The sequence below is a fragment of the Botrytis porri genome (genome assembly GCF_014898465.1).
Source record: "Botrytis porri strain MUCL 3234 chromosome Unknown BPOR_007, whole genome shotgun sequence".
In the NCBI taxonomy this organism is placed as follows: domain Eukaryota; kingdom Fungi; phylum Ascomycota; class Leotiomycetes; order Helotiales; family Sclerotiniaceae; genus Botrytis; species Botrytis porri.
In genome coordinates, this window is record NW_024066081.1 from 863,632 (window position 1) to 887,788 (window position 24,157).

The window sequence follows — 24,157 nt, forward strand, 5'->3', positions numbered from 1 at the left end:
TTTTCTGTGTTACTAATAAGTATATCTCCATTAGTTAACTATCGGAAATCCAAAAACTTAGGATTGGATTGTTGTTTAATTGGTAATTGAATGGATATGTTAGTCATGTAAATTTCAACACCTTTCAACAACGAGACTGATTTATTATATGGCAATTTGGTATTATTGTTCTCTCGATTGTGATTTGAAATCTTCTATACATAGATAATACTTCATTGAGAATATCGATTTTCCGCAGTGAGTAGCCAGGAAAACTTTCCACTATTTTGATGTGAACTATTAGCACAAACTGGTAGTTATGCCTTCGTCAGAGTCTTCCTACTGTTTTCAATCCATTTCTCATTACCACAATTCACGAACCACATCGTACAACTTTCGTTCGCTTACCACGAAAGCCCTCCTAAAGTATCAGCTGATATCAACGTGTATAAGTCCCTCGCGTTGTGTTAGCAAATATTTCTATATACACCGAGCTCTCGCTACGTTGGGAAATTTTCACGAAGCGCGCGCGGCTTGACATAATAGACTACGGCTTGGGCTTTTGGTATTCTGAATTCTGGTGCGACGACTATATAATTCGGTTCGAATTCAAATTACCAGCAGATCATCATTGTTAAGTGATAGACCTTCCCTCAATATACCGGATTTCTCCTCCAGTAACAACTCGTCATGACCTGAGCCTTCAACGACTAACAACAAATCATCATATTGTTCTTCATCCTCAAGTTGCCAACGGTGGCCGAAAAACATCTCCTCGGATTCCGACTCTATCGCCAATCTTTCCATTTCTTCACCGCTTAAGAATGGCTCATAGACATCATCATCACCCTCAAGGAGTAGATCATCAAATCCATGATCTGGCATACCTTCATCGTCACTGAGTATATTGTCGAATGCCGAATTTTCACTGCGATTGTCCATATTCCATCGAAATTCATCGTCTACCATTGCTAAATCTTGTATGTCAGCATCATTGACGATAGAGTCCAAAAGATCGTCATATCCATCAGCATCCCCAGCCACAACAACATTCTCCGAAGTCGAAAGTTTATTGATAACTTGGCGAGCAGCTGATGAATCATGTAATGTTCGTTGCATCATTGACCATAGTCGGGCTGTCACCACGGCTGTCAGCCTTTTCTCAGAGCCTAGCTCACCATGTATCTGTTTATCAGTCTCTTCGTTGATAAAGTCAGAGGTCGGCATGTTTGCAATCTGCTCGATTTTCTGTCGCAGGCCTGGTGTTTGGGCATTGCGTGCCAATGAGGTCATCATTCGGATGATCCTAGGGGTGTAGCGAGAATTTTGAGCTACGGACTATGCTACTTAGTAATTGAATTGGCTTTGAAAATGTGCTGATAATACCTTCTTGAAACCCGGAGAAAATATGACTGGACCCAAGGCTGCCAGGGAAATAGATGATTTGCCTGAGATATCGTCAATCTTTACTCCTTTCGTTGTTCTCTGTCTCGTCTCCATCCCAGCAATCATAACATTTATCGCTGCAGTAACGAGCTTGCATGATGCTGTAGGATCAAGTACGTATGCCTTATCTTGAGAAGTGAAAGTTGCACTGCGTTCTTGGGAAACACTTCCGATAGTCGAGGATTTCGATGAGTTGTTATTCGAAGTTCGAGTACAATATCTTTCGTCGCTAGATAGAAGCAGCATTTCATCAAACGCTATATCTTTTGGTGACGTGGAAGCATCCTCTTGCTTGATTAAGAAACTAGTTTCCGCTCCCTGTGAATCTTTAGGAACCCCTTTCATCCTCTTACGAAAATTACTCGAGGAAGTCATATGTCTAGAAGTGGATGGGGACTTGGAGAATGGACCCGAACTTAAGAAAGAGCTCAATTGAGATAGAGCGGGTATAGCATGTAATGTGACACTTGAGTACAAACTCTCAGAACTTTCTTTCAAAATTTCAGAAATTTTGACTCTGGAGCCAACTTCGATGATTGATGATGTAGTTGGTATGCTTGCTTGAGTAGCGTCATACCGCTTACTAGAGTCGGAATATCTTTTCAAAAGTGATGATATGTTCTCACTAGGGCCAAATTTGACAATCAAAGTTTTTCTTGGCGTGCCTGGTTGTGCGGTTTTCAATGTCTGGGCGGAGCCTTGACCAAGCACCAAATCTAGGGGAGATGGTTTCCGTCTTTTTAATGTTTGAATCCCTCCAGACAAAGCTCGAAATGATAAATGTACTGTTAGCCGTTCCATCTGAGCGCAGAGTTGTGCGTCTGGTATCCTAATATTGGCAGTTGTACATGACCAAGGCCGAACGTCGGGAATCGGTGAACATGGAGGCTCTTCATTGTTTAGCTGAAGGGAAAGATTGTTCTTTTGTAGTGGTTGATTTCGCAAATGAAGTATTGCAGATAATCCCAGCTGTTTCCATACCTTCAAATAGTGAGCAAGTCAATCTTTCTCTAAAGTGTTGATCTGACGAACCTTTGACTCTGCGACGAACTTACCTAACAATTCAATGATATGATTGTTGTTAGTTTCAAACAATTCTTTCCCGTCAAGATCAATAACGAAATCAACCCGGCATGAATTTCCACTGGCGACCCATATTTCCCCCGATGTCAACGATTTCAGACACTCGTCAACCGACACGGTCTCAAGCTTTCCGGGCGGGACTCTAATGGCAACCTCGTACTCTAAATGCAAAGAGAGATTGTCCGAGAGCGATGCGAAAGCGACAGGACCTAAATTCATTGTCCTCGAGAGCATGATAGAGAATGTGATGAACCTGATGAAGGTAGTCAAGAAGAATACCCTGGAGAATCCACGTCTGAAGAGCAATAATTGGAACTAACAATTAATGGGAATGATGAGGACGATAGAGAAATCAAATGAAGGAAATCAGAAGTGAGAGAGAAATTATAAGAATGAAGCATAAGAGATTGATTGAGAAAGAAGGTTAGTACTGTAACACAAATAGTATATCAAATTGCACTCATCAGGGAGGATATGTTGTCCTTGTCTCGTGATTTCCCATATGAAAAGATGCGACATGGAGATGAGACAGGCATGAATGAATGTGTGTATGTCACTATCGCTGGTGAACATTTATTGTGACATGTGTGGGAGAGAGAGGGAGACGAGGGAGAGACTCTGAGTGAGAGAGATAGAAAGAGAGAGAGAGAGAAGGAGAAGAGAGAGGTAAATTAATTAATATTGAAAGTGGAGTTTTCGGTAGAAGATTCTGCCCCTGTCCACCGCTCAAGATGATCTAAATTGCACGCTAAAACCTTGGGTGACGGTATCACCCACAATCATATTCAAGGATGCTCGATGTTTTAGTCTTATTTCAGCCTCTCTCTAATCCACAACAATAATCTCAAACCCAAATCCCAAGTCCAAGAAACCTCCATACTACCTAGTCTCGAACGCTCGACCAATTCCAGTCGCCAATAATCAATCCCAAATCTCTGCCGAAGCCCTTTTCTTCCGAACTACAAAGTAAAATCAACTCTCTGAGACCCAAAATAGTGCCGTTCTTCCAGAAACCTATCCACCCCTCCCCTCTTTCGGAAACTTTGCAAAACGACCTTCTATAACTACCTCAAACTACCTACGTTCACCATGGCTTTGAGTAATGTTGGATCAATCGTTCTACAAATTCTAATATTCTTAACGACTCTGGTGAACTTTACTTTCACTCTCACTTCGCTGGGACCTTTCTTTCTACTCGTCTTGTACGCACTTTCTAAGATTTGTGCAACGGCACCAGAGGAAGATATATTTCAGAAATGTCAATTACGTCACCTCTACCACGATTGATGAATGATACATCTCAACCCGACCTTCACGAACCTCAGATTTCATATTTGAAAGATGATTCATCTGCGGGTGAAAGCGTTCACAGGCATCGAGGGCAAAAATCCGATATAGAAAGCAATTATAAACATGCCAATGGGAGTGCAAGTGGAAATAGAAACAAAAGTGGAAATGGCAACGGCAATGGGAATGGGAATGGGAATATTTATACCAACGGCAGTGCAGGCCACAGAGGCTTTGTGGCATCAGACGGCCCCGATGCGGGAGGCGATCATGACAGAAATGGAGTGGATCAACAGCCAGATACTGAGAATAATGCAGTTGCTAAAGTCAGTGTTCGTGATCGCATCGGTTGTGTTACATGGACATGGTTCACTCTCACAATGGCCACTGGAGGAATCGCAAATGTCCTTTATTCAAGTATGTCATTCGATGCAATTACATTTGTGTCCGGCTCTAACATTTTACAGTCCCATATCGATCGAATTGGTTGCGAATAGTAGGAGAAATAGTATTCTTCCTGAATCTTATATTCTTTGTAATGAATTGTATATTAATCTCTCTTCGCTTCAAATGGAACCCTGGAAGTTTCTCTAAATCTTTCCTTAGTCCCTCAGAATCTCTGTATATTCCTGCTTGTGTAAGTTGATTCTAGTGTCAATGCCTGTTGTATATCTGTCTAATGTATTATTAGATGATATCGTAAGTAATTTCCCGCCTCAGTCAAGGAATCACGTCTGAATCTTTGTAGAGTGGGAACAATTCTTGTGACCATGTGCCAGTATGGAATCCCTAAGACTGGCCTGTGGTTCCAAACTACCATGCAGGTATGCTTTTGGGCGTATTGCACTTTGAGTGTAGTTGCATCATCCGGGATGTACCTATTGCTTTGGTCGACTCAGTAAGTCTGACTACCAACGCCTATGTGCAAAACGTCGGCTTATTTTACTGCTTAGAGAATTCCCCATTGCTAATATGACTCCTCTCTGGACCTTCCCTGCCTACCCGTTACTACTGACTGGTCCAGTTGCAGCGAATCTTATCTCAACCTTACCAAATACAACTGCGGCTGCACGCATCAATTCTACTGCTATAGCTTTTGGGGCGGTTTGCTTTCAAGGAATTGGATTTCTCCTCAGTCTCATGATATACAGTGCTTTCCTCTATCGATTAATGTCCAAGAAACTTCCCCATGAGACAACACGACCTGGAATGGTGAGTCATACCTATAATTATTGTTCCAAATATTAACTAAGTATCTATAGTTCGTATCAGTTGGCCCTTCCGGGTTCACAGTGACAGCAATCGTTTCTCTCTCTAATTCGGTGCAGACGACCATCTTACCCAATGGGATTTTTGGCAATGCCGAGGGCCCTTTCATTTTATACTTGATGGGGAGTTTTACTGGACTTTTCATCTGGGGTCTATGCCTTTGGTTCTGTTTGATATCTGTAGGCGCTCATTGGCAAGTCATGCAGCCTAATCACCCGGAACATCACATTAGTGTTGACATGACATGGTAAGAATCTTCTTATATCACGCGTCTCCAATATTGTTACTAACATACTTAGGAATTCGTTCGTCTTCCCAAATACAGCACTGGCCACGGCAACGATACAAATTGGTACGGCATTCGGATTTAATGCTATTCGGATTGTTGGCACCGTGATTAGTGTCTTTCTGGTTGTCGTTTGGTTGGGCGTGCTGTTTATGATAATTAGGGCAATCTTCCTGAAACGACTACTCGTGCCAGGACAGCTCAATGGGGCTGCTCAGCAAAGAAAGAATTGGGCGAGAAAATCTGGCAATGGCATATGGAAGGACTAAAGCCAGGATCGTTGGAATTGTCTACTCCGTACACTACATTCAAAAAAAAATTTCTCGAATTTTTTATATATATTGATTCCTGATTCTAGGAATGATGGCTATAGACTTGGATTTATTGGATGTTGAATAGCACACTTTTTGTCGAAATTGGGGTGATATAATTGTATGATAGCAAAAGAGATCGAGATATAGACAAGGGTCATCGTGAAATATCCCATGCATTTAGAACTTTCTAGATTATTCAGAATAATTGACTCATTAGAACCGCTGATCCTATAATAATATCGGACAATCAACTTTCAAACATTGAAACCATTCGAGCTTGGTCGCGACAATTTGAGCCAAAGAGCTGACGTCATATCTCGTCGCGTCAGATAGGAAAGGAAAGTAAATAATCACTCACTCATCAAAATTCTCAACACATTGAAATTCTCTGCTTTCTACATCAGATGGTATTCCACGCGATTCATTGTGCTCTGATACCGATATATTGACGGCGCGAATAACAAATATGCCACCGACGAAACGACCTTTGGCGGGAGCCGACACGAACGCGATTCTGCCGCCGCAGAAGAAACATCAGCAGAAGGACGTTACAGCTGGTGAGGACCATGCATCAAAAACCAGGGAGAGTTAGTGGAGATGTTGAAAGAGAGATCCATGCCGAGTAACGGGACGGAGGATGTCTTAATCCAAAGGTTGAGGGATAATGAGGGGCATGTCGCGGCCAAGGATTCAGGAAAGGCAGAGCGCAGGAAGTCTGCAAGGATAGATGCTGCAGAGCAAAGTGCAAAGATAACGGAAAGGCGCGAAGAAGGCTTGAAAGAATTATGGACTGTCAAGAATAAGGCATTGGCTTCTCCGAGTGCGCCAATTGCCGAGAAGTCTTCTGCGACATCTTCGAGGAATACGGCCGCGGTTCCTTCGCAAAGCTCGCATGGGCATCAAATAAATTATAGAACAAAGGATAGTAGTAAGTTAAGGGCATTGCTACGCGATTGGCGAGTAATGCAGCCGCAGGAGGTGGAAAGTATGGATAGGATGGCAATGATCGAGAGGCTTGAGAGATATGAGATGAGGGGTTACGGAGATGATTATGAGAGTCTGACTTGTGATCAACTTTCCATACTATTGAGTGCACGGCTGCTTCCATGTAATGGAGTTATAAAAGCAGCGCGAATTGAACGACTGAGGTATGATGATGCTTTGGATCGAGACAATGGGAATATGGAAGAACGCAGTTTGTACACTAATCTTGTGATCTGTCAAAACGAGATACAGAGATATGAACAACTGATGAACTGGGTTGAGATGAGGAAGGGGAAAAATCATACCAAGATTTGGAAGTGTCGGGATTGAGAACCCTAATGGATTTGAGGCAACAAGGAAGAAAAGTAAAATCTGTCTGTGAAGATTCTGAGTTAATCGATTGGTTGGAGGCGGATGACGAAAAGCTAGCGCAAAAGAAGAAGGTCGAGGTATCTACACTTATGGGATCCGAAATCTCTGCTGAGCTGGAACGTTGGGAAAAGAAACTTGCGGATACGAGAGTGAATTTGGAGAGTAAGATAGGCCATATACTTCCAGCGCAGGTACCAACGGTTGAATCGTCAAAATACGATGTTCCTGTTGTAACGAAGAAAACTGGGGACCGAGAAACCTTGAATTATGATCCTAAAAAGACGAATTGGGGTCTATTCAGTGCTTGGGAGCTTTGTGAAATTGCTAAGGAGAAAGGTGCACCAGGGTATGGAACAAAGGATGCGATGATCAAATGGCTTGAGACTGGGATTCTTGAGTATGAGGATATGCACATCGAGTCGCTTAGAGAACAGTGTTGGAAGCGCTTGATACCGCAATACAGTAATGATGATAAGGCAGCTCTGATAGAAAAACTCAGAATTCTGGATAAATATGACAAGGATAGCGAGGAGAAACCCGCACAGGAGGCAAGCGAAGCTATAGATGCCGACAATATTGAGGAAGACAGTGTTGAGCAGGATGACGAGATGCTTCTGATTGCAGAGCCATCAACAAGTGGCACCGTGTCTAGTGACTCGATATATGCCCAGAAAGATAATAGTATGCTGCGAGTTTTGCTACGAGATCGACACCTTCAAACTTCTGGTACACGGGAAGAAATGATTCATCGCTTAGAAACTTCTCCATACAACTACGAATCTTACACTTCCGAAGAACTTTCCCTCATACTCAAAGATCGCCAGCTGACCAACGCGAGTTACGGAAGCAAAGAAATCAAAATCGAGCGACTCAAAAATAGCGACGAGGCTCTCTATGATTCTGCGAAATCGGAAGACACACAGTTGTATGTGCAATTGAAACTTGAGGAGAAATTCATCAAAGATAAAGAACAAGCTCTAGAGGCTTTATCTGATCCAAACGTATCATATGAGAAATTAGACTCCAGCGCTATCCGTGAGGTTGCAACTGCTTTGGGTTTATCTCCACACAGCTAGGGGAAAACTTTGATTAAGCAACTCCACGCGAATAATCAGAGATTAAAATCAGAGGGTAGAGATAGAACCGCTATGCGTGATGCTATCGATAAATTGACCGCGTCTCTTGAGACCCGCAAAGAGGAATACAGCAAAGCAAAGGAAGAATTGGAGAAAAGCATAGGTCATCCTGTTCTAGATATCGCAATGGTGATGGGACGAAATAATGCTATAATGAAACGTGACCATGAAATAGTCAACAGTTACCAGCCAGTTCACAAACCAGGGCCAGTCTGCGACTATAATTGGAAAGATTCCCACTGGGCCGGAAGAAGCGAGAGGGAACTCAGAGACATGTGCCAGAGACAGGGTATGCAAGGTTGGGGTACCAAAGCTACTTGCATCAAATGGCTCGAGACGGGATCGGTAGAGTATGAGGATTTATCGGCAACGAGTCTCGAGATAATGTGTAGCAAGCGTGGGATTAAGTATAAGTCGGGAACAAAAAGACTGGATTTAGCGGTGAAGCTTAGGGAAACTGATGAGAAGGAAAGCACGTATCGAGATTTGGGAATCATGGCTTTGAAGAAGATGTATAAGGAGCGAGGCATGAAGACTGCGAGTGGTGAAACAAAACAGGGCTTGATTACAAAGCTTAGAGTAGCTGATGAGAGGACTAGGCGGCTGTAAGGAATTAGCTTGACGAGGACGTTTTTCGGATACTAGTAGCGTTGATTTTGTCTTTTGTAGCTTTTATGTCTTTTCATGTAAGCTCGTGGCTGCTTGTTATCTTTGAACTTTGAACTTTTCGTTCTTTCTTCATTTTCCTCGACGGTCTATTATGTAACTGCTAAGCTTAGTATCAAAAACTCTACAATGAAAAACGGGTGCAACAAACTTGGCGAACGTCTTCACATCTATCCGAGCGAGCTCGAGGTCGCCATTTTGATCATTTTTCCTAGCATACTACTCGGAATTCTAGAAACAGGTACTGGTTCTGTGTCATGATATAGGCAAAGTTCAATGTCAAATCAGACTCCTCAATGCTAGGCGACCGCGTCGTTAAGGAAACTGGGGGGTTCTCAAACCATCTGTATAATATTGAAATTGATTGATTGATGACACTTTCAAATACACCGTCGCATTGTATATGCAGTCCTCTTCACATTCTTTAAAATGCAGTGAGTGCAAGATTAAATATTCTCTCATAAGCATATATTTAGAATCTATGTTGAACAATTGTGGACTCCAGGAATATACAGACTACTTCAGACGGAATAAGACGCAACAAATTAACGGAATTCGGAATAAGCGAGTCAATCCCGAGTCATTCCCTGTAAAAGCCTGTGCACCTACACGAATAACCCTATCAGAGCCTTGAACCGCGAGTTCTGCACGCCGTAACTCGCATCGTGTTCAGCATGATTACAAGCTCTCTTCCATCACTATCATCGAAGCGTACGTCACTAGTCAGCGCTAAACCTCAGTCGACAAATATATATTTATCGCATACATGGTACACAATGTAGAAAGCTGTGTAGATTTGTGAATCAATTGAGAAGATTCGACATGCTGACTGAGCTCTCAGTGGTACCCAATTTGAGGTCTTGACAAGTACTAGACAAAATGACGAAGAAATACCCTACCCAAACGTCTACTCTGTCTGATTCCACATCAGCTTTGGCATCACGATCAGCCACAGCCAGCTCTCCCAAAATTGCAAAATCAACACCCTCAGGCTCCTCTTCGTCTTCTAACCACGAATATTGTATTCACACCACTACCCTCTTCAACAGTCGCACCAAAAATTTCGATAAAAACATTTCTCTCCAAGTAAACACCAAAACAGGTCTCATAACCAAAGTCATCACCCGAGAAAACTCATCAATAACTTCACCCAAAGACAACGATATCGATCTCCGAAGCAAAACCGTTCTCCCAGGCTTCGTAGACGCGCATACTCACATCTTCCTGCACCGTGTCGACGAAGCCGGTTCACCATATCTCAATCAAGAACGAGATGAATCTCTCATCTCCCGCACCATTCGCGCCACCACCAATTGTCGTCTAGCGCTCCTAGCCGGATATACCACGTATCGCGATCTCGGAACCGAAAGATGCCATAATGCCGATACTGGTGTTCGTGATTCTATAAACCGTGGTCTTATCCCCGGACCGCGGTTGTTCGTTGCGACGGAACCTTTGGCTTCGAGTGGTAGCTATGAGATTCGGCAGGAGAATAAGTTGGGAGGAACGGAGACTCCGCGTTTAAGTGATCCGTGTGATGGGATTGAAGGGTGTAGAGCAGGTGTGAGGAGAAGGATTGGTGCTGGTGCAGATGTTATTAAGATTTATGCTGAGTATCGGAGACGTGCGTTACGCTATCCGGCATCTACATATAAAGGTTCTGAAGACATCCAATTTCCTCCTTCCCGAAATCGAGGAGAGGATATTTTTGGCAGGAGAGAGAGGTTGAGGAATCCGAATTCTCTTCTTTGGAGTCAGGAAGAAATGGATGTTATGGTAGCTGAAGCGAAACGCGCTGGTGTTCCGGTGGCTAGCCATGCTAGTTCAGAAGAGGCGGTAATCATGGCTGCGAAAGCAGGTGTTACGAGTATAGAGCATGGACTCATGCCTAGTGAAAAAGCATTGCAAGTGATGAAAGAAATGGGTACAATCTATGTTCCTACACTTTCGGTCGTAGAATTAGAAGCAAATGATGGAGGAAGAGCAATTGCTATATGTAAAGAACACACTAGACGAGCCTGGGAGATGGGTGTAAAACTAGCCACAGGATGTGACACAGGGCCGTTTCCCCACGGAGAAAATGCGAGGGAGATGGAGTTGATGGTTCAAGCTGGAATCGATGTGGCTGATGTGTTAAGAGCTGCTACATTAGGAGGATGGGAAGCTTGCGGTGGGGGATTGTGTGGGCAGGATTTTGGATGGTTGGGTGAGGATTGGATTGCAGATTTGGTTGCTTTAGATGGAGATTTGGAAGAAGATGGGTTTGAAAAAGTCATCAGAAACGTCAGCTGTGTCATAAAGGACGGAACTCTAGTGGTAGCAGATGGGAAGATTGTTGGTTTTGTGTGATCATAATGATTATTGGTATGATAGTCATCTAGGTACTCAGCCCAAAGTAACATATCAGGCAATAGTAGCCCTGTTCGGCTCGTTCGAGATACTGTATATCGGTTGATACGACCACCTGGACATCAAAGTATATAGCGATCTGAACTCACTACCACCTCCGCAAGTTTCACAGTCCATAACTTTCCACTTCCTTCCACAACCAAGACGTCGCCCGCCAAAGCAAAATTTGCAATCTCAATACCCGGTTCTCCCGCCGGATCATCAAGGAAGACTTCCGCATTAAACAACCCCAACACCTTTCCGACGTTGTTTCTTACTACAATTCCTTCACCCTCAGCCGTCCATATTCTATTCTTATCATCTATATGGATACCATCCGGAATGCCCATTCTCGAGATTCCAATAAGTCTTTTGTTGATAGGAAACATGTCGGCATCGAGGTCGAACTTATAAATAGCGTTGGAGCCGGAATTATATCCACCAGAGTTGGCTGTGGTGATAGGTGTGGTATCTGTAATGTAGAGGGTATCCATGGCAGCATTAACGTTGATTCCATTAGGTACTAAAATATCCGCACGAGATATAACAGGAACAAGAGACTTTGTAGTAGGAGAGAAACGCCAAACGGCATCTGGGAGAACAGCTGGTGGTCCACCATCGTAAAGGGAGGAGAGCGGATCGTCGGTGAAGAACAGATAGGGAGTTCCATGATGATTTACCCATGTGAGATCATTAGGTCCATTGAACGAAACACCGAAGTAGGAGTTTATGATAATTTCTGTGTAGCCCGTGGCTGGATCTATAGCATAGATTGCAGGAGAAATAGTGGCATTGCCATCACCAGCGAGGTATACAAGATGGTCGAAGTAAGTGCCTCCATTAGGGTTTATCATGGGGATACTGGTGTTTGGGGTGTGTATCTTGGAGGTGTTGAGGTTCAGAACCGAGATCGTCGTGGTATCATCTATTGAGGAGCTTGTAAACCACACTTCATTGCGATCAGGTACCCAGATACCGGCTTCATTCGCAAAGGAATAATTTCTTTGAGCAACAAGAGTGACTGTGGGATTTGTTCCGAAGAGCTTCAGGAATTCTGAATCGTAGGATATGAATGCACTGGACTTTGCGGAAGTGAGTAAGACTGATAAATTCGCATTGCTTGTTTGTGTGTCGAGAAAGCTCTGATTGATATTCCCATGATAATCAGGAAGTATTAAGTAGGTCGATTCTGGATCTACAGAGATGGTTGTTTTAAGTGAAATATTCAATGCTGCTTGCGCCACAACTAACAAAATATACGCGCATACGATGGCAGATAAATAGTTTGCCATGGTGGTCACAGTAATCCACGCATAATTCCAATGAAAATGAATATTGAAAGCTTGAACAACCAACTTAATCTTGAAATAGGTACTCACTACTTATATAACTCAATCGGGCTCAAAAGCTGTTGGCTTATGCGAGTCTACCTCCGAAAAAGGTGTGAGGCTCGCAGTCTGACATGACATCTAGCATATGCCATATACGAAGCAATTTGTCATCCCGATAAGCTCGTCGTAGTAACATCACTTCGGACTCAAATGCATTTTCATTTCACCGTTCAGAGCAACTTTGCCCTTCATTTTTCTCAAGATATTTTTGGGTCAGAATATGTGCGTTCGAAAGCGGATTGATTTGATCAACTTTGCCTCTTCGTAAACCTCAATAAGGGAATACATCGCGAACTTTCTCTATTGGCTTCTGCATAACGCGTGAATCAGGTCATAATCTTGAGTTCAAGTTGAGTAGATTCTCTTCCACTCTATTAGGATGGTAGCCTGAACGATGGGTATAATTGCCTAGCACTGGCCAGCTATAGAGGAAAAGAGCTCATTTTTGAATTGAAAAAAGGACAATCAACAATATTTCTAGGTAATTTATTTGACAACAGCCATTGAGAATACGTCCCAATTCTTCTCCGAGACGATTTACATCACTACGCAATCGACTCCTTCATCCTTCCCAGCATTCTCAATTGCAGTTCTTACACCTTTAACGTGAGGATCATCCAATCGATCTTATCTCACTAGATCTCCCCTACAGGCCATATTACACAGGAAAACTGCAGCTCCGGAATAACTCATCTTGACTCCATAGTCAAAGTACGTCCAATCATCGCGCTTATCAGCATCAACAAATGTCAAACCAAACCTTTCTCGCTTTCCCCCTTCAATCCCCTTCAATAAGCCAGGTAATATATCCACTGCAGACCCTTCCAAAACCTCAATTCTATCACTTACTCCAGCATGCTCAATATTTTCGCGGGCTACCTTTGCATGCCTGGGATCGAATTCCAACGTGGTAATCTTACAGTCTGGATTTTCAGTAGCAACCCAAACTGATGCATATTCACCTAAAGTTCCCACTTCCAGCACGCGTTCAACTCTCATAGATTTCACTTGTAACGCGAGAAATTTTGCTTGTGTGGGAGACGAACTTATTGGCGGAAGACCTTTCTGAGGATTTTTGAAGAGCGTGAGCGAGCATTTCATGATTTGGCTTTTGAGTGGAATGAAGTTTGGACATTGCGTATTCATCCACAGCTGCCCGTCCAGGGTGTGGAGTGAGTGAGGTACGACGGCCTTGTGAGGGTGGCATGTTGAATCTTTTGTTGGAAGCTGACTGTGTAATCTGTTTGAATAGGTAATGCTCCTCGTGTAACAGAAGCTAGAGCTTAAGCCCTCAACGTAGAAAGACATTGCCATCTTATATATTCATGGAGTAGCTAGTAGCTCTTGAGTCACCCCGAGCTTTCTGAATCAATAGATAGCAGATAGTGGATACATTGCGTGGCTGACCGCGACAGCTGAGCTTTAATTGCATAACAGTTACTCTTTTTCAACAACTTGCGTTTTGAATCAATGTATCAAGTACCTTGGGTCATAAAGATGACGTTCGAGGTGGTGAAAAGTGGATGTGGCGGTGTTGTAGCTCGGGACAGAGTGTCTGATCAGATTAAGGTTATCGTCGACGTCGATCCATCCTCTTCCTCTATGTCTCTTGTTTGAATATATGGTTCCCTCAGTCAAGGAATCTTTAAACCACATTGCATTGCGATTAAGGCAAGTCGCTATCGTACTAGCGAATGACATGAGCCCTACCACAACCCATCCTGATCATATCTCAACCAGAATCATGATGGCAGCAAACTTGGCAGGTAAAAAATTACCCGTGTCAATCCACGATATTCCTTCATCCTCAAAGAGATAGCATCTCAAGTCCTCCGATAAAGCTTCCTTCACAGCCTATCAATATCACAGACATCCAGCTCATTTCTCAATATCTCTCCAATCCTATCACGTCAGGTGATATCTTCTGCTCGTCTTCATTGTAGTTGATTCCCAGTATCCATGATATGGACGGTTGATGACGAAGTTCGCTATCACGATTAATACATCACACCAATCTTCTCTTGATTAGGTGTCAATTTCAATGCTGTATGGTTTCTTATTGGTTTGGGGGGGTTTTTTTAACCATAGTGAATGTCAAGTGATGGCCACAATCGTATTACGAATTAGTCAAGTATGGTAGACACTTCCTACCGTATTTGGTTCAGTTAAATCTCCTCAATCGATGATCTGATTGAACTTAAAATATTCCGCCGGTTGATTTATAGTCAATTTCAGCTGTTATTCGACTCCTAGATGGCAAGTATACCTGATGATGCATAAGCAGGACTTCGTCTACTTACCGGTTACTAACCGTCTCTGCTACATAAAAATATTTCTATTTCACCATCAAAGTCATCTCTTCTCACAGTGTCATTCATCTTACTCTGGAAATATTTATCTTAGTTCAGGTTTCCTGCTTCTCGAATTTCTCACGTTTATTTCACTTTCAAGCTTTCAACGAATAAGACTGCGATCAAACTAATGACACATTTTACAATTTTGACTTGTGACACCTTGAGAAATTATTAGTAAGGTTGCCGTCACATTTTAGCCCTAATTTAGCCCAAAGTTCGCTTCTTCTTGGCATATCTCTTGCACATTGCGGAGGCGATCTGGTATTACTTTAGTTTTTAACTACTTCATCCACCAACAATCAGACTAAGAATATGATAACGATGAATTTATCGTCTCGCTTTACATACCATCTAGTCCTTCTCGTGGCTACTCTCACATTCAATCATCAAAAAATCGAGTTCCTCAACCTACCAAGCTATTTGCGACAATACCAAACATCTTATGTTACCAAACGACTCCTGACAATATCATACAGCACTATGTTGTCTACTTTCAAAGGGCAATTCATCAGATGGTATCTTCCCATCGTTACTTCAATCGTAAACTTTGAGATCAATACTATCTGGAGCTCAATGTCTGGACCACCCCCCGAATCGTGGGAGCTTGAAATACCATGTATAGCTGTTTATAATTATCATTATTCTAACTGTATCTTTGGGATGATGTAATTTTAACTAGAAGTAAATGACAACTTGCAAAAGGTGTTTTAGAGAACTGTGTCAGGTTTATCTGCTTCGGATTTCATCACGAGAAAGAATAGAACTTGGGAAGTCACCATACATGGGTTAGTGAATAGGTATAGTGCTTATTCCTCTCTCTTTTGAGTAGCTGGCATAGTAAAATAGCGAAGAATTTCAGGTTGTGTCATCCGGCACATGTTTGCTTTCCGTCTCGTTTTTAATGGGGGAGAGGAAGGTGGAGTTTGAACTCCTATTAACCTGAATGAAAAGTCCGAGAACATCTTGATTCACGGAATTTTTTGTAACGTCTTTTGGAAAGACGGCAGGGTTATTCATCATTATTGCTGCGAAGGAAATTAGAGAGTTTGTTCATAATGAGGAACCCTGGCCAGTGTAATATTGACTATGTAGATTGTATTGTCATATTCCAGAATCTAGCTACAAAATGGAAGTGATATATACAGTGCGCCTAATGCACGTGCCATATCTTTCTAACAGAGTTCAAATTTCTGAGGTTCTTTCACGAAATTCTGCTTAGATTGCATAATAGCCAATGATATTTTGCCTTTTAGATAATTAAGATTATGTTCCATGAGTATCCCTGACTAACCGGTCCAGTAATTCCCGATCTGTCTTATATCATCAATCAGAGCAGGTGGATTGTCCAATCCGGGAAAGTGCCCGCCAAAGCCATGATCTATAGTCTCGTTAGGATAGTGCCACGAGAGTTGTATGGGGGCGAATAAAAGAGAGAGACTCACAATTATATACTACTAAGTTTCCCACCCATGAAACCACCTTCTCGGTCCAGAAAGCACCACTATACTTGAAACTACTGAACAGCATGGGTGCATCAGTCTGCGCTTTAGTAAAGATTGAACCGTACGCGTCGGTATTTTGTGCGTATGTGAAAACCGACGATACGAAAGATTTGGTCAAAAAGTATAGAGAGATCTCACGAAGGATCTCATTATGTGTAAGGACAGATGGTGGTGTCCCTGCCTGTGGATCCGACCCTTTAAAAATCTCAGCCTCACAACCAGAATACAGGGGATCTAAATAATCTTACAAGATATATATTTCTCTCCCATCCAGGCCAGCTGTCCAACTGGGTTATCGTAAAGCGCTAATCCAATGGTGTTGGGCTGTGTGCTGAGTTAGTCGATAATTATTTCAACAAATCATAAGAATAGAATGTCAATCCTATGAAACATTCTTACCTTCGTAGCCTGTTCGATGTTATACCCCGAACTGAAACCCAGAACTAGATTCTCCTGGAATTGCTCATCCGCATCGAGAGTGATGTTGTGTTTTGGGAACTCGTCTGGGCTCAATGGAAGGAATGGTATACCAAGAAGATGAACTGCTCGTACTGACTCATTGAAATTATTATATAGATTGTATGCCACATTACTGCCGAAATCTGTCCCGTGAGCGGCATAGGTATCGTATTTCAACACATCAGTCATTAGAGTATTGAAAACTCGTGCTGTATCATTGAGTGTCCAGTTGGCAGGTGGTGCACTGGAGAATGCGAAGCCTGGTAGTGAAGGGACCACGACATGGAAGGAAGTGGAAGTTCTGTTGGATGCAGAGGTTCCGTTGGATATGCTGGATGCTGTCGTCAATGGGTCAATCAGTGGAAGAAACTCCATGAAAGATCCAGGCCATCCATGATTCAGAATGAGTGGTATCGCGTTTGCATCGCTGGACTTCTGATGGATAAAATGAATCGTTAAGCCTTCGATGGTTGTTGTGTAATGATTATATCTATAAACCATTAAATACATGAGCATGCACCGAGTGTGATTAGCCGGAATTGACTAACCGATTCAAATCAGCCTGCTCGGCGTCCCAGTCAAAAGTTGTAGTCCACTCAGCTTGCAATGATTTCAAAACCTGAAGATCAATGCCGAGCGAGTCACCGAGTCCAGGGTATTCCTCGAAAGCCGGTAGGTGTGTTTGGCTTACTAGCTGAAGCATTCGACATGGCTCCAAGTCAATCGCGAAATTTTTGATTTCAGCGAGCGCTCTATGACTGGTTAAAAGTCCCAAGAGAATGTGTATAGACCGTAACAGCTGCATTGGAAACGTTGTAATAACTTTGGGGGCTAGCTTTCAATCTTCGTTAAGTGCAGAATGGCCAGCTTTATGTACAATTGCCTGCTTTTCGTATGATTAATTTTCTGAATGCAAATGTCATTAAACTACCAATATATGCATAACCAAGGTAGGAGTATTTGGGCATGGGTAAAACGTGGCCACCCTTGTTGTCTGACGTGAGAAAAGCAAATTATGGAGAGTAGAACTGTTGGTGTCTACGCCTCTTTTTAATCATCTCAGTTTCCCAGTACAAACAAAGCTTTGCTAATAGCCTGATAATCAAAATTTTACTAATTGAATAATTCTGATAATGTGACGAGCATGATGTTTGAGAAACCCTTCAGCTTTTATATTTAGAACAAGGCTCAGGAGGAGATGTCTCGGTTCAATGAATAATTATAGGGAACGGAAACGACGTTCCTGAAGTATCGGCTTGACTCGACAGATTCGGAACCTACCTAATCGTGTATAGCCTAGCATGTTGTCAATCTCCTGGCCCCAGTCGGTCACATTGAATTTCGATGCTTTTTCAACCTCTTTCTTACAATGGGACCGGAGCACTTCTGTTTGATCCGCCAAATCGAACTACTCGATAGAATTAGCTTGATAAGTGGGGTTGAAAGAGATCTCCCTTTATACCACCCTTTTTGGCAAATACCACTCAATATATAAGTATCCACAGCAATCCACGCTGTCTCGCCTTGTCTCCTTCCCCGGAAAGCGAATTGCCCCCGTGAGATCTCGATGGGGTCCTCACTAAGATCACGAAAATTAAATATTTATGATCAAAAATCTTATTTTTGACCTCTACCCTGAGTTTTTGAAAATTCAAAGAAACAGAAATTATGTATGTATATATTGATCAAGTCATTAGCTTTATCAAGATAGTATAATAGTTATTCGACTCCATAATCCCCCATAGCATTAATTGAATGTTATGATATAATTAGCATTGGAGTCTCCCAGGGATAATCTGTTTTCCATATTTGCTTCCCCGACTAGGAAGTAGTCGGCCGCTTGAACAGCCGACTGTTACGCTACTATCTGCGGGGACTCAACCAATCATTCACGTTCAATTCGGCACTATCAGCCAATATGATTAGATTCTATTTTCTTATTTTAACCCTTGACATATGTCTATTTGTACTCAATCTCTGGGGTTCTCGTGATTCACTTGTTCGGTTCTACGCGACTTCCTAAGACAACTTAATTCCGTCCTTGAGATAATCAGTTTTCCCCCTCAAATCTATATCTCCAGAGACGTCGAAGTCTATGCTACCTTGCATCATGAAGTTTGGCATTTCTCTAATCCTTCTGGCGGCCATAACGTATGCCCAAAATGCCACAGTGACGCCAGCTCCCACGGAAACCGTCGTTGACTTGTTCCTGGGGGCGAAACGTTCAGGCAATTATTCTTTTGAAGGTAGCATTATCACAGGCGATGCGACCGCTACCACATACGAAATTCGATGCAAATCGGGTGCCCTTAACCTACCCGGGTTCCCTACCACTACCTGTGATCCCAAAGACCCGGTAACGAGCTCCCGTAAACAGTCAAATTTTAAATGTTTCATATTTGCTAACCACTGATTTGATCAAACCTGCAGCCTTGGACTGTCACTAATGGCCCTTCATTAATGATAGGTCAACTGTCGACGGCTATAGACACGGTGACAGCCTTCCTTGGTGAGACATGCCGACTGGAACATCAGACTGCTGCGTACTGTAATTATACTTTCATAGAAAGTTTAAGTAGCACCACTACGAGCACCTCCTATACCACCGTCATCACAGGCGCCAATTATATCGAATATCCTGTTGCAATCACGGCTGGAATAGAAAATCTTGCTACTCTCACCACAAATGCCGAAACCGCAACCACTGCGACTGCGACCAAGACATGCAAGCTGTCTCCAAGTATCGACAAGAAACCCAAGGGCAATTAGATACCACGCATCTGTTAAATGTCAGTTCACACATGTGTCATTGCCAGCCTAGAGCCATGGACGTAACGGATCACATGATATCAAGGTCGGGTGATGGATGGACTAAATAGACAGGCTATTCAGACTCGAGCGAATATTATAGATATTCAGAACAGCTATACCCATTGTCAATCAATGATTTGCATTATTAGCAATAACTAGAACTTGTTCTAATACCCATATTTTTCTTTTTCACAATTGCAAGCAACAAATCTCGCTTCTTTTTGTTTTATTAGTAGAGTCAAAAATCTCATCTTTCAAAGTTTTGGTAGTTGGATTGGATCCAAAGGCATTTGTGGATGCATAATCATTGACCGAATATTTAACAAACTATTACATTACGTGAATGAATGCCTCTGATATTAGTGCGGGTTGGCAGTTCGTAAGTAGCGATGTAAATTTAAGCCTGCTGTCAGTATTCTTTGGAGGAGCACTAAGTCAACTACCCCACTTTCCGACCACCCCCTGTTTCCGACCACCTAAAAAATTCATATTATCTACACTTAAAACTTTAATAACTCAATAACTATTGAACTTCAATGAAATCGCCTGTAGAATCACTTTCTATAGCACTAGAGCTATCATCTACCTCATCTTCACGATCTCCAGCTTCAATTTGTGTACGCCTTATAGCTCTAATCCCTGCGAACTTCGAATTTGGAGATACCACAACCTTTCGCCTTTTTCTAGGTAATGCTTCATCTAATTGATATTCTAGCTTTCTAATCTTATTCTCTGCCTCTAAGAGTTCATAATCCTTAGCATCGAATCCTTTTATAATCTTGCGAAATAGTAATCTTCGTGTTGGCAAATCGATCTCCTTCTCTTGAATCATTATATCTCTATATTTTCTGATATCGGCTCCTTTTTGAGGGGTTTTCCATTGAATAAACGATGAATATATATTCCATTGAAGAATAGGATCATCATCAGATTCAGGATTAAGTGATAAAACCTCTCTATTGCTATTTTCAAGCAAAAGTCGACTCATAAGAGGTTTAGCCATATTTTTGGGCCAAAGACCACTAGCTTGCCACCCAGACTTGATATTTTGAATAGTTAAACCTTCTATTCTAGCCTTCTGATAGCAAGAAAGGAAATTGCGCTTTCCAATTGGTGAGGAATCGGATAATAGACTTAATTTATTAAGTTCGATTCGATATGCACTTTTTAGGGGTGAGAACACAGATAAATCGAGTGGTTGTAGTACGTGTGACGTATGTGGTGGGAGAAGTAAGAGATATATGTTGTTATTAAAGCATTCTAACATAAATGCTGTAGTTTCATGGCTTCCGTGTCCGTCCAAAATGAGGAGTCTTGAATTTTCCGGCTGAATAGGGGTAGTTTGAGGGATATAGATCTTTTTCAGCCATTCTAAAGCTGTAGCATCTGTAGTCCATCCATTTTCTGTAGCGGTAAAGTTCCAACCCTTGAATAGAGTCAAATCTGTTGGAAACCATTGTTGTTGAACTGATTTTCCCTTATATATTACAAGGGGAGTAATGCTTTTTCCATTGGCTGAAATGCATTCTATAAAAGAGGTCCAAATTCGAGATCCAGGTTGCTTTTTTTGAATAAATCTTCGATCAGTGCTTCCTACTACTAGTCCATTAAGACCCTGACCCTCCATTATACCTGCTTCATCCATATTCCATCTGTTGGCCGGCTTAATAGCCTTGATTTCAGGGATTGCGAGGTTCCGGAACCACTTCTTAATAATATCAGATGTAGCACCTGAAACTCGTGCAGAATCGATTTGATGTTGCTTCTTAGTTCCAATATTAGGATGCCTTCGAAAAAAGCTATGTATCCATTTCTTTCCAAGTGAGGGATCCTCCCCTCGTACAATAAGGAGGTGCTCTGCCATCTCTCTGATTTGACGATGTGTAGGGCTAGTACCAAGAGCTTCCTGTACTAATATCCATTCTGCTAGTCGATTCTCCTGAATTGGAGATAACTTTTGAAGTATTTGGGCGCCTTTTTGATGCGAAACTCCACCATATATTCGATCGTGAAGTGTGGTACGTGGAACACCATAATCCAAGCTAGCTCTTCGTATGCTTGCTCCATTTGTAATCGCTCTAAGAGCCTCTGCGATATCTTCTTTGGTATATCTATTCTTCATATCACAATTATAATAATATCAAAATTTCAAATCAATTGATTAAAGCATTGTTGAGTTATTCAAAGTATAAATTTTATAATTACTCAAAGCGGTGTGGTTTTTGAGGTGGTCGAAAAGAGGGGGTGGTCGGAAAGTGGGGTAGTTGACTTATTTGAAGGTTGTCTGAGGGATTGCCAACTAGATTATCAATGCTGGATTATGTTTCTGATCTTTTTGTAGGCAAGATTGATTGCACATGCTATATTATCGCCGAAGCTGGGATGTTTAGCGTTTGTTGAGGCTTCATTTTCAGCCATCCTACTCTAATTTAGAAGCCTTGAATGAATCTTCTGCAATTTTAGATCGTGAATAGGAATATAGTTCGTTCTTATTTCAGTACTAGTCCACCGAAAATCCTATTTCTTAGGGGCGCGTGCTTAAAGCGAAACAAGGAAGACGTCTTAGAAAGTTCAGGTGAGCAATAGGTAGGAAGAGGAAAAGCTAAGATCGAAGGTATCAGGACGCGTAGTCTACTTCGTCTAGTTGCACATAAATTATAACACATATAGACCACATTGCGACAAGTACACTCACTGAATATAGCTTGTGATTGTGGATGACTCTTGGTAAGATAAGCACAGGCCATGCTACTCCTAAACACTAAACACTAAATCTAGCAACTGATTCTTTCACGACTACTTCTCAACTTCGTCTCTTGCAGCAAGCTCCTTCTCATAGTCGTTGAAAGTCTCGATGCCCTTCGGGACACCGTTCCACTGCAACCCCTGCTCGTCCATACAGTGAGCACGAATGTCCATACAACGCTTCCACGACGGTAGGTTAACCATGCTCTCATGCCAAGCTCGTACATGAGGTAGGCCCTCCCAAACTTCATCCCAGGGTCGGCTCATGACTTCGCTGAGACGGAAGTTCCATGGCATGAAGGACAGATCAGCGAATGTCATCTTGTCACCAACTAGCCATTGTGATTCTTTCGCAGCAAGGACACCTTCGAGAACACCATTGATCCGTTTAATTTCGTTGAAATAACGATCAATAGCGGACGGAATTTTATCGACATGCAAGTGCTGGAACCAGGAAGCTTGACCGTAATAGGGACCTTGGCCGCTCATTTGGAAGTGTAGCCACTGGGAGCAAAGATGTCGCTCTTTGATACCCTCATATGAGAGGCGATTCTCAGTATCGTATTGTTCAATTACATATTGAAGGATGGCGCCTGACTCCCAAAGAGTTAGGCCTGTGTTTGGGTCTTCGATAGCTGGGACGCGGCCGTTAGGGTTCACGTCAATGAAGGGCTTCTTTTTTACGTCTGCGAAACTGAAGGATTTGATCTCGTAGTTGAGCCCAAGTTCCTCTAGAACAACGACAACCTATGTAAAAATGTGTTAGAAAAGATAGTTTGTAACTATATCATACTTAAACCAGGAGTATTGGTTGCGTACCTTCCACGAGTTAGGTCCAGGGGCTGCGAGAATAGTCAATTTTGCAGTTCTGAAGGCAACATCCAAGGGATTACTTACGAGTAAGCCAAACACGGATTGGTTTGGGTGGAAAGGTCGCCATGTTCAAGTTGTTTGAGATAGATTCAATCGGATAGATGCAAAGAATACCTTTTTCTTCTGATACCGACTTGTTCTAGTGAAAGAGAGTTTCGGAATGAGATTTGAGATACGAACGAGGATCTAATGAGCCTGATAAATACTTCCTGTTCCGAGATCCTGTGGAATAAATCAGAGCGGTAGATCCGGAATTTTATCAACAAAACCTAGGGCAAGGATGCGTATATGGTGAGGTTGATTGGATAATCAAGGATGCCGATATGAATTTTATGTAATGTAACGGTGACAGGTTCAAAGAACAATGGTAACGCTGAGGTTAACTAGACATTTGTTATTAATAAGATCATATGGTTGCATGTTTGTAGGTGGAGATTAGGAGCGGATTTACTAAATAAAGGCTAAATGCAAACCAAAAGGCTAGTCGAAGTCTAGAGAAATTGAGAGGGTGCCAAAAGATGCAGCTGAATTAAAGTAAAGTTTGGTTGTAAGATATACTCAAACGGTGTGGTCAGAGCAGCAAGGGATGTTGGAAGCAACGCCGCATGTATACAGAAGCGTGCAAGGAATGATAAGCGCTAGCGGCCACATAGTGGGTATCGGTTACACCAGCTAGTAGATTAAGCGAGATATTCCCTGTTCAGGAAGCTGCCATTTCCTGAAGCAGAATCACCGACATTATGATATTAAATCAATGCAACTGGATAACGGCTTACGCGTGTTTACATCCGACCCCAGCAGATCGTCCGCCA

The 24,157-nt window shown here is 42.4% G+C and overlaps 10 protein-coding genes across 10 annotated transcripts; 4 read left to right on the forward strand and 6 right to left on the reverse strand.

The window, feature by feature from the left end:
* Positions 1 to 588: 588 nt before the first annotated feature.
* On the reverse strand, positions 589 to 2,742 carry EAF01_005584 (uncharacterized protein; the record flags this gene model as incomplete). The annotated part of the gene is made up of 3 exons (XM_038913838.1): positions 589 to 1,317; positions 1,366 to 2,406; positions 2,458 to 2,742. The coding sequence occupies 3 exons, from the start codon at positions 2,740 to 2,742 to the stop codon at positions 589 to 591; spliced, it is 2,055 nt and encodes a 684-aa protein (XP_038770287.1).
* Positions 2,743 to 3,764: 1,022 nt separating this feature from the next.
* EAF01_005585 (uncharacterized protein) lies at positions 3,765 to 5,619 on the forward strand (the record flags this gene model as incomplete). The annotated part of the gene is made up of 7 exons (XM_038913839.1): positions 3,765 to 4,212; positions 4,263 to 4,432; positions 4,487 to 4,494; positions 4,544 to 4,693; positions 4,749 to 5,007; positions 5,058 to 5,311; positions 5,364 to 5,619. 7 exons carry the CDS (start codon positions 3,765 to 3,767, stop codon positions 5,617 to 5,619), a joined length of 1,545 nt encoding a protein of 514 aa, XP_038770288.1.
* Positions 5,620 to 6,130: 511 nt separating this feature from the next.
* Positions 6,131 to 8,765, forward strand: EAF01_005586 (uncharacterized protein; the record flags this gene model as incomplete). The annotated part of the gene is made up of 4 exons (XM_038913840.1): positions 6,131 to 6,221; positions 6,272 to 6,859; positions 6,931 to 8,076; positions 8,149 to 8,765. The coding sequence occupies 4 exons, from the start codon at positions 6,131 to 6,133 to the stop codon at positions 8,763 to 8,765; spliced, it is 2,442 nt and encodes an 813-aa protein (XP_038770289.1).
* A 936-nt stretch (positions 8,766 to 9,701) lies between these two features.
* EAF01_005587 (uncharacterized protein) lies at positions 9,702 to 11,171 on the forward strand (the record flags this gene model as incomplete). The annotated part of the gene is made up of 1 exon (XM_038913841.1): positions 9,702 to 11,171. One exon carries the CDS (start codon positions 9,702 to 9,704, stop codon positions 11,169 to 11,171), a length of 1,470 nt encoding a protein of 489 aa, XP_038770290.1.
* Positions 11,172 to 11,293: 122 nt separating this feature from the next.
* EAF01_005588 (uncharacterized protein) lies at positions 11,294 to 12,502 on the reverse strand (the record flags this gene model as incomplete). The annotated part of the gene is made up of 1 exon (XM_038913842.1): positions 11,294 to 12,502. The coding sequence occupies one exon, from the start codon at positions 12,500 to 12,502 to the stop codon at positions 11,294 to 11,296; it is 1,209 nt and encodes a 402-aa protein (XP_038770291.1).
* Positions 12,503 to 13,228: 726 nt separating this feature from the next.
* EAF01_005589 (uncharacterized protein) lies at positions 13,229 to 13,808 on the reverse strand (the record flags this gene model as incomplete). The annotated part of the gene is given in 2 exon segments (XM_038913843.1): positions 13,229 to 13,646; positions 13,663 to 13,808. The coding sequence occupies 2 exon segments, from the start codon at positions 13,806 to 13,808 to the stop codon at positions 13,229 to 13,231; spliced, it is 564 nt and encodes a 187-aa protein (XP_038770292.1).
* Positions 13,809 to 16,241: 2,433 nt separating this feature from the next.
* On the reverse strand, positions 16,242 to 17,721 carry EAF01_005590 (uncharacterized protein; the record flags this gene model as incomplete). The annotated part of the gene is made up of 5 exons (XM_038913844.1): positions 16,242 to 16,333; positions 16,398 to 16,652; positions 16,706 to 16,781; positions 16,857 to 17,406; positions 17,465 to 17,721. The coding sequence occupies 5 exons, from the start codon at positions 17,719 to 17,721 to the stop codon at positions 16,242 to 16,244; spliced, it is 1,230 nt and encodes a 409-aa protein (XP_038770293.1).
* Positions 17,722 to 19,026: 1,305 nt separating this feature from the next.
* Positions 19,027 to 19,685, forward strand: EAF01_005591 (uncharacterized protein; the record flags this gene model as incomplete). Its single annotated transcript, XM_038913845.1, has 2 exons — positions 19,027 to 19,272; positions 19,347 to 19,685. The coding sequence occupies 2 exons, from the start codon at positions 19,027 to 19,029 to the stop codon at positions 19,683 to 19,685; spliced, it is 585 nt and encodes a 194-aa protein (XP_038770294.1).
* A 565-nt stretch (positions 19,686 to 20,250) lies between these two features.
* Positions 20,251 to 21,849, reverse strand: EAF01_005592 (uncharacterized protein; the record flags this gene model as incomplete). Its single annotated transcript, XM_038913846.1, has 1 exon — positions 20,251 to 21,849. One exon carries the CDS (start codon positions 21,847 to 21,849, stop codon positions 20,251 to 20,253), a length of 1,599 nt encoding a protein of 532 aa, XP_038770295.1.
* Positions 21,850 to 22,358: 509 nt separating this feature from the next.
* EAF01_005593 (uncharacterized protein) lies at positions 22,359 to 23,935 on the reverse strand. The gene is made up of 4 exons (XM_038913847.1): positions 23,797 to 23,935; positions 23,370 to 23,728; positions 23,292 to 23,314; positions 22,359 to 23,219 (listed from the first exon to the last, which is right to left on the reverse strand). Exons 2-4 carry the CDS (start codon positions 23,410 to 23,412, stop codon positions 22,524 to 22,526), a joined length of 762 nt encoding a protein of 253 aa, XP_038770296.1. The 5' UTR covers positions 23,413 to 23,728; positions 23,797 to 23,935; the 3' UTR covers positions 22,359 to 22,523.
* Between the last annotated feature and the right edge of the window lie 222 nt (positions 23,936 to 24,157).

What these genes read in the sequence shown, in the direction of transcription:
- EAF01_005593 (XM_038913847.1), bottom strand. Translation starts at nt 23,412, where the DNA reads ATGGCGACCTTTCCACCCAAACCAATCCGTGTTTGGCTTACTC. An exon ending in AATCCGTGTTTGGCTTACTC is followed by an intron (nt 23,315 to 23,369) that starts GTAAGTAATCCC and finishes CTATTCTCGCAG; the next exon opens with CCCCTGGACCTAACTCGTGG. An exon ending in CTGGACCTAACTCGTGGAAG is followed by an intron (nt 23,220 to 23,291) that starts GTACGCAACCAA and finishes ATTTTTACATAG; the next exon opens with GTTGTCGTTGTTCTAGAGGA.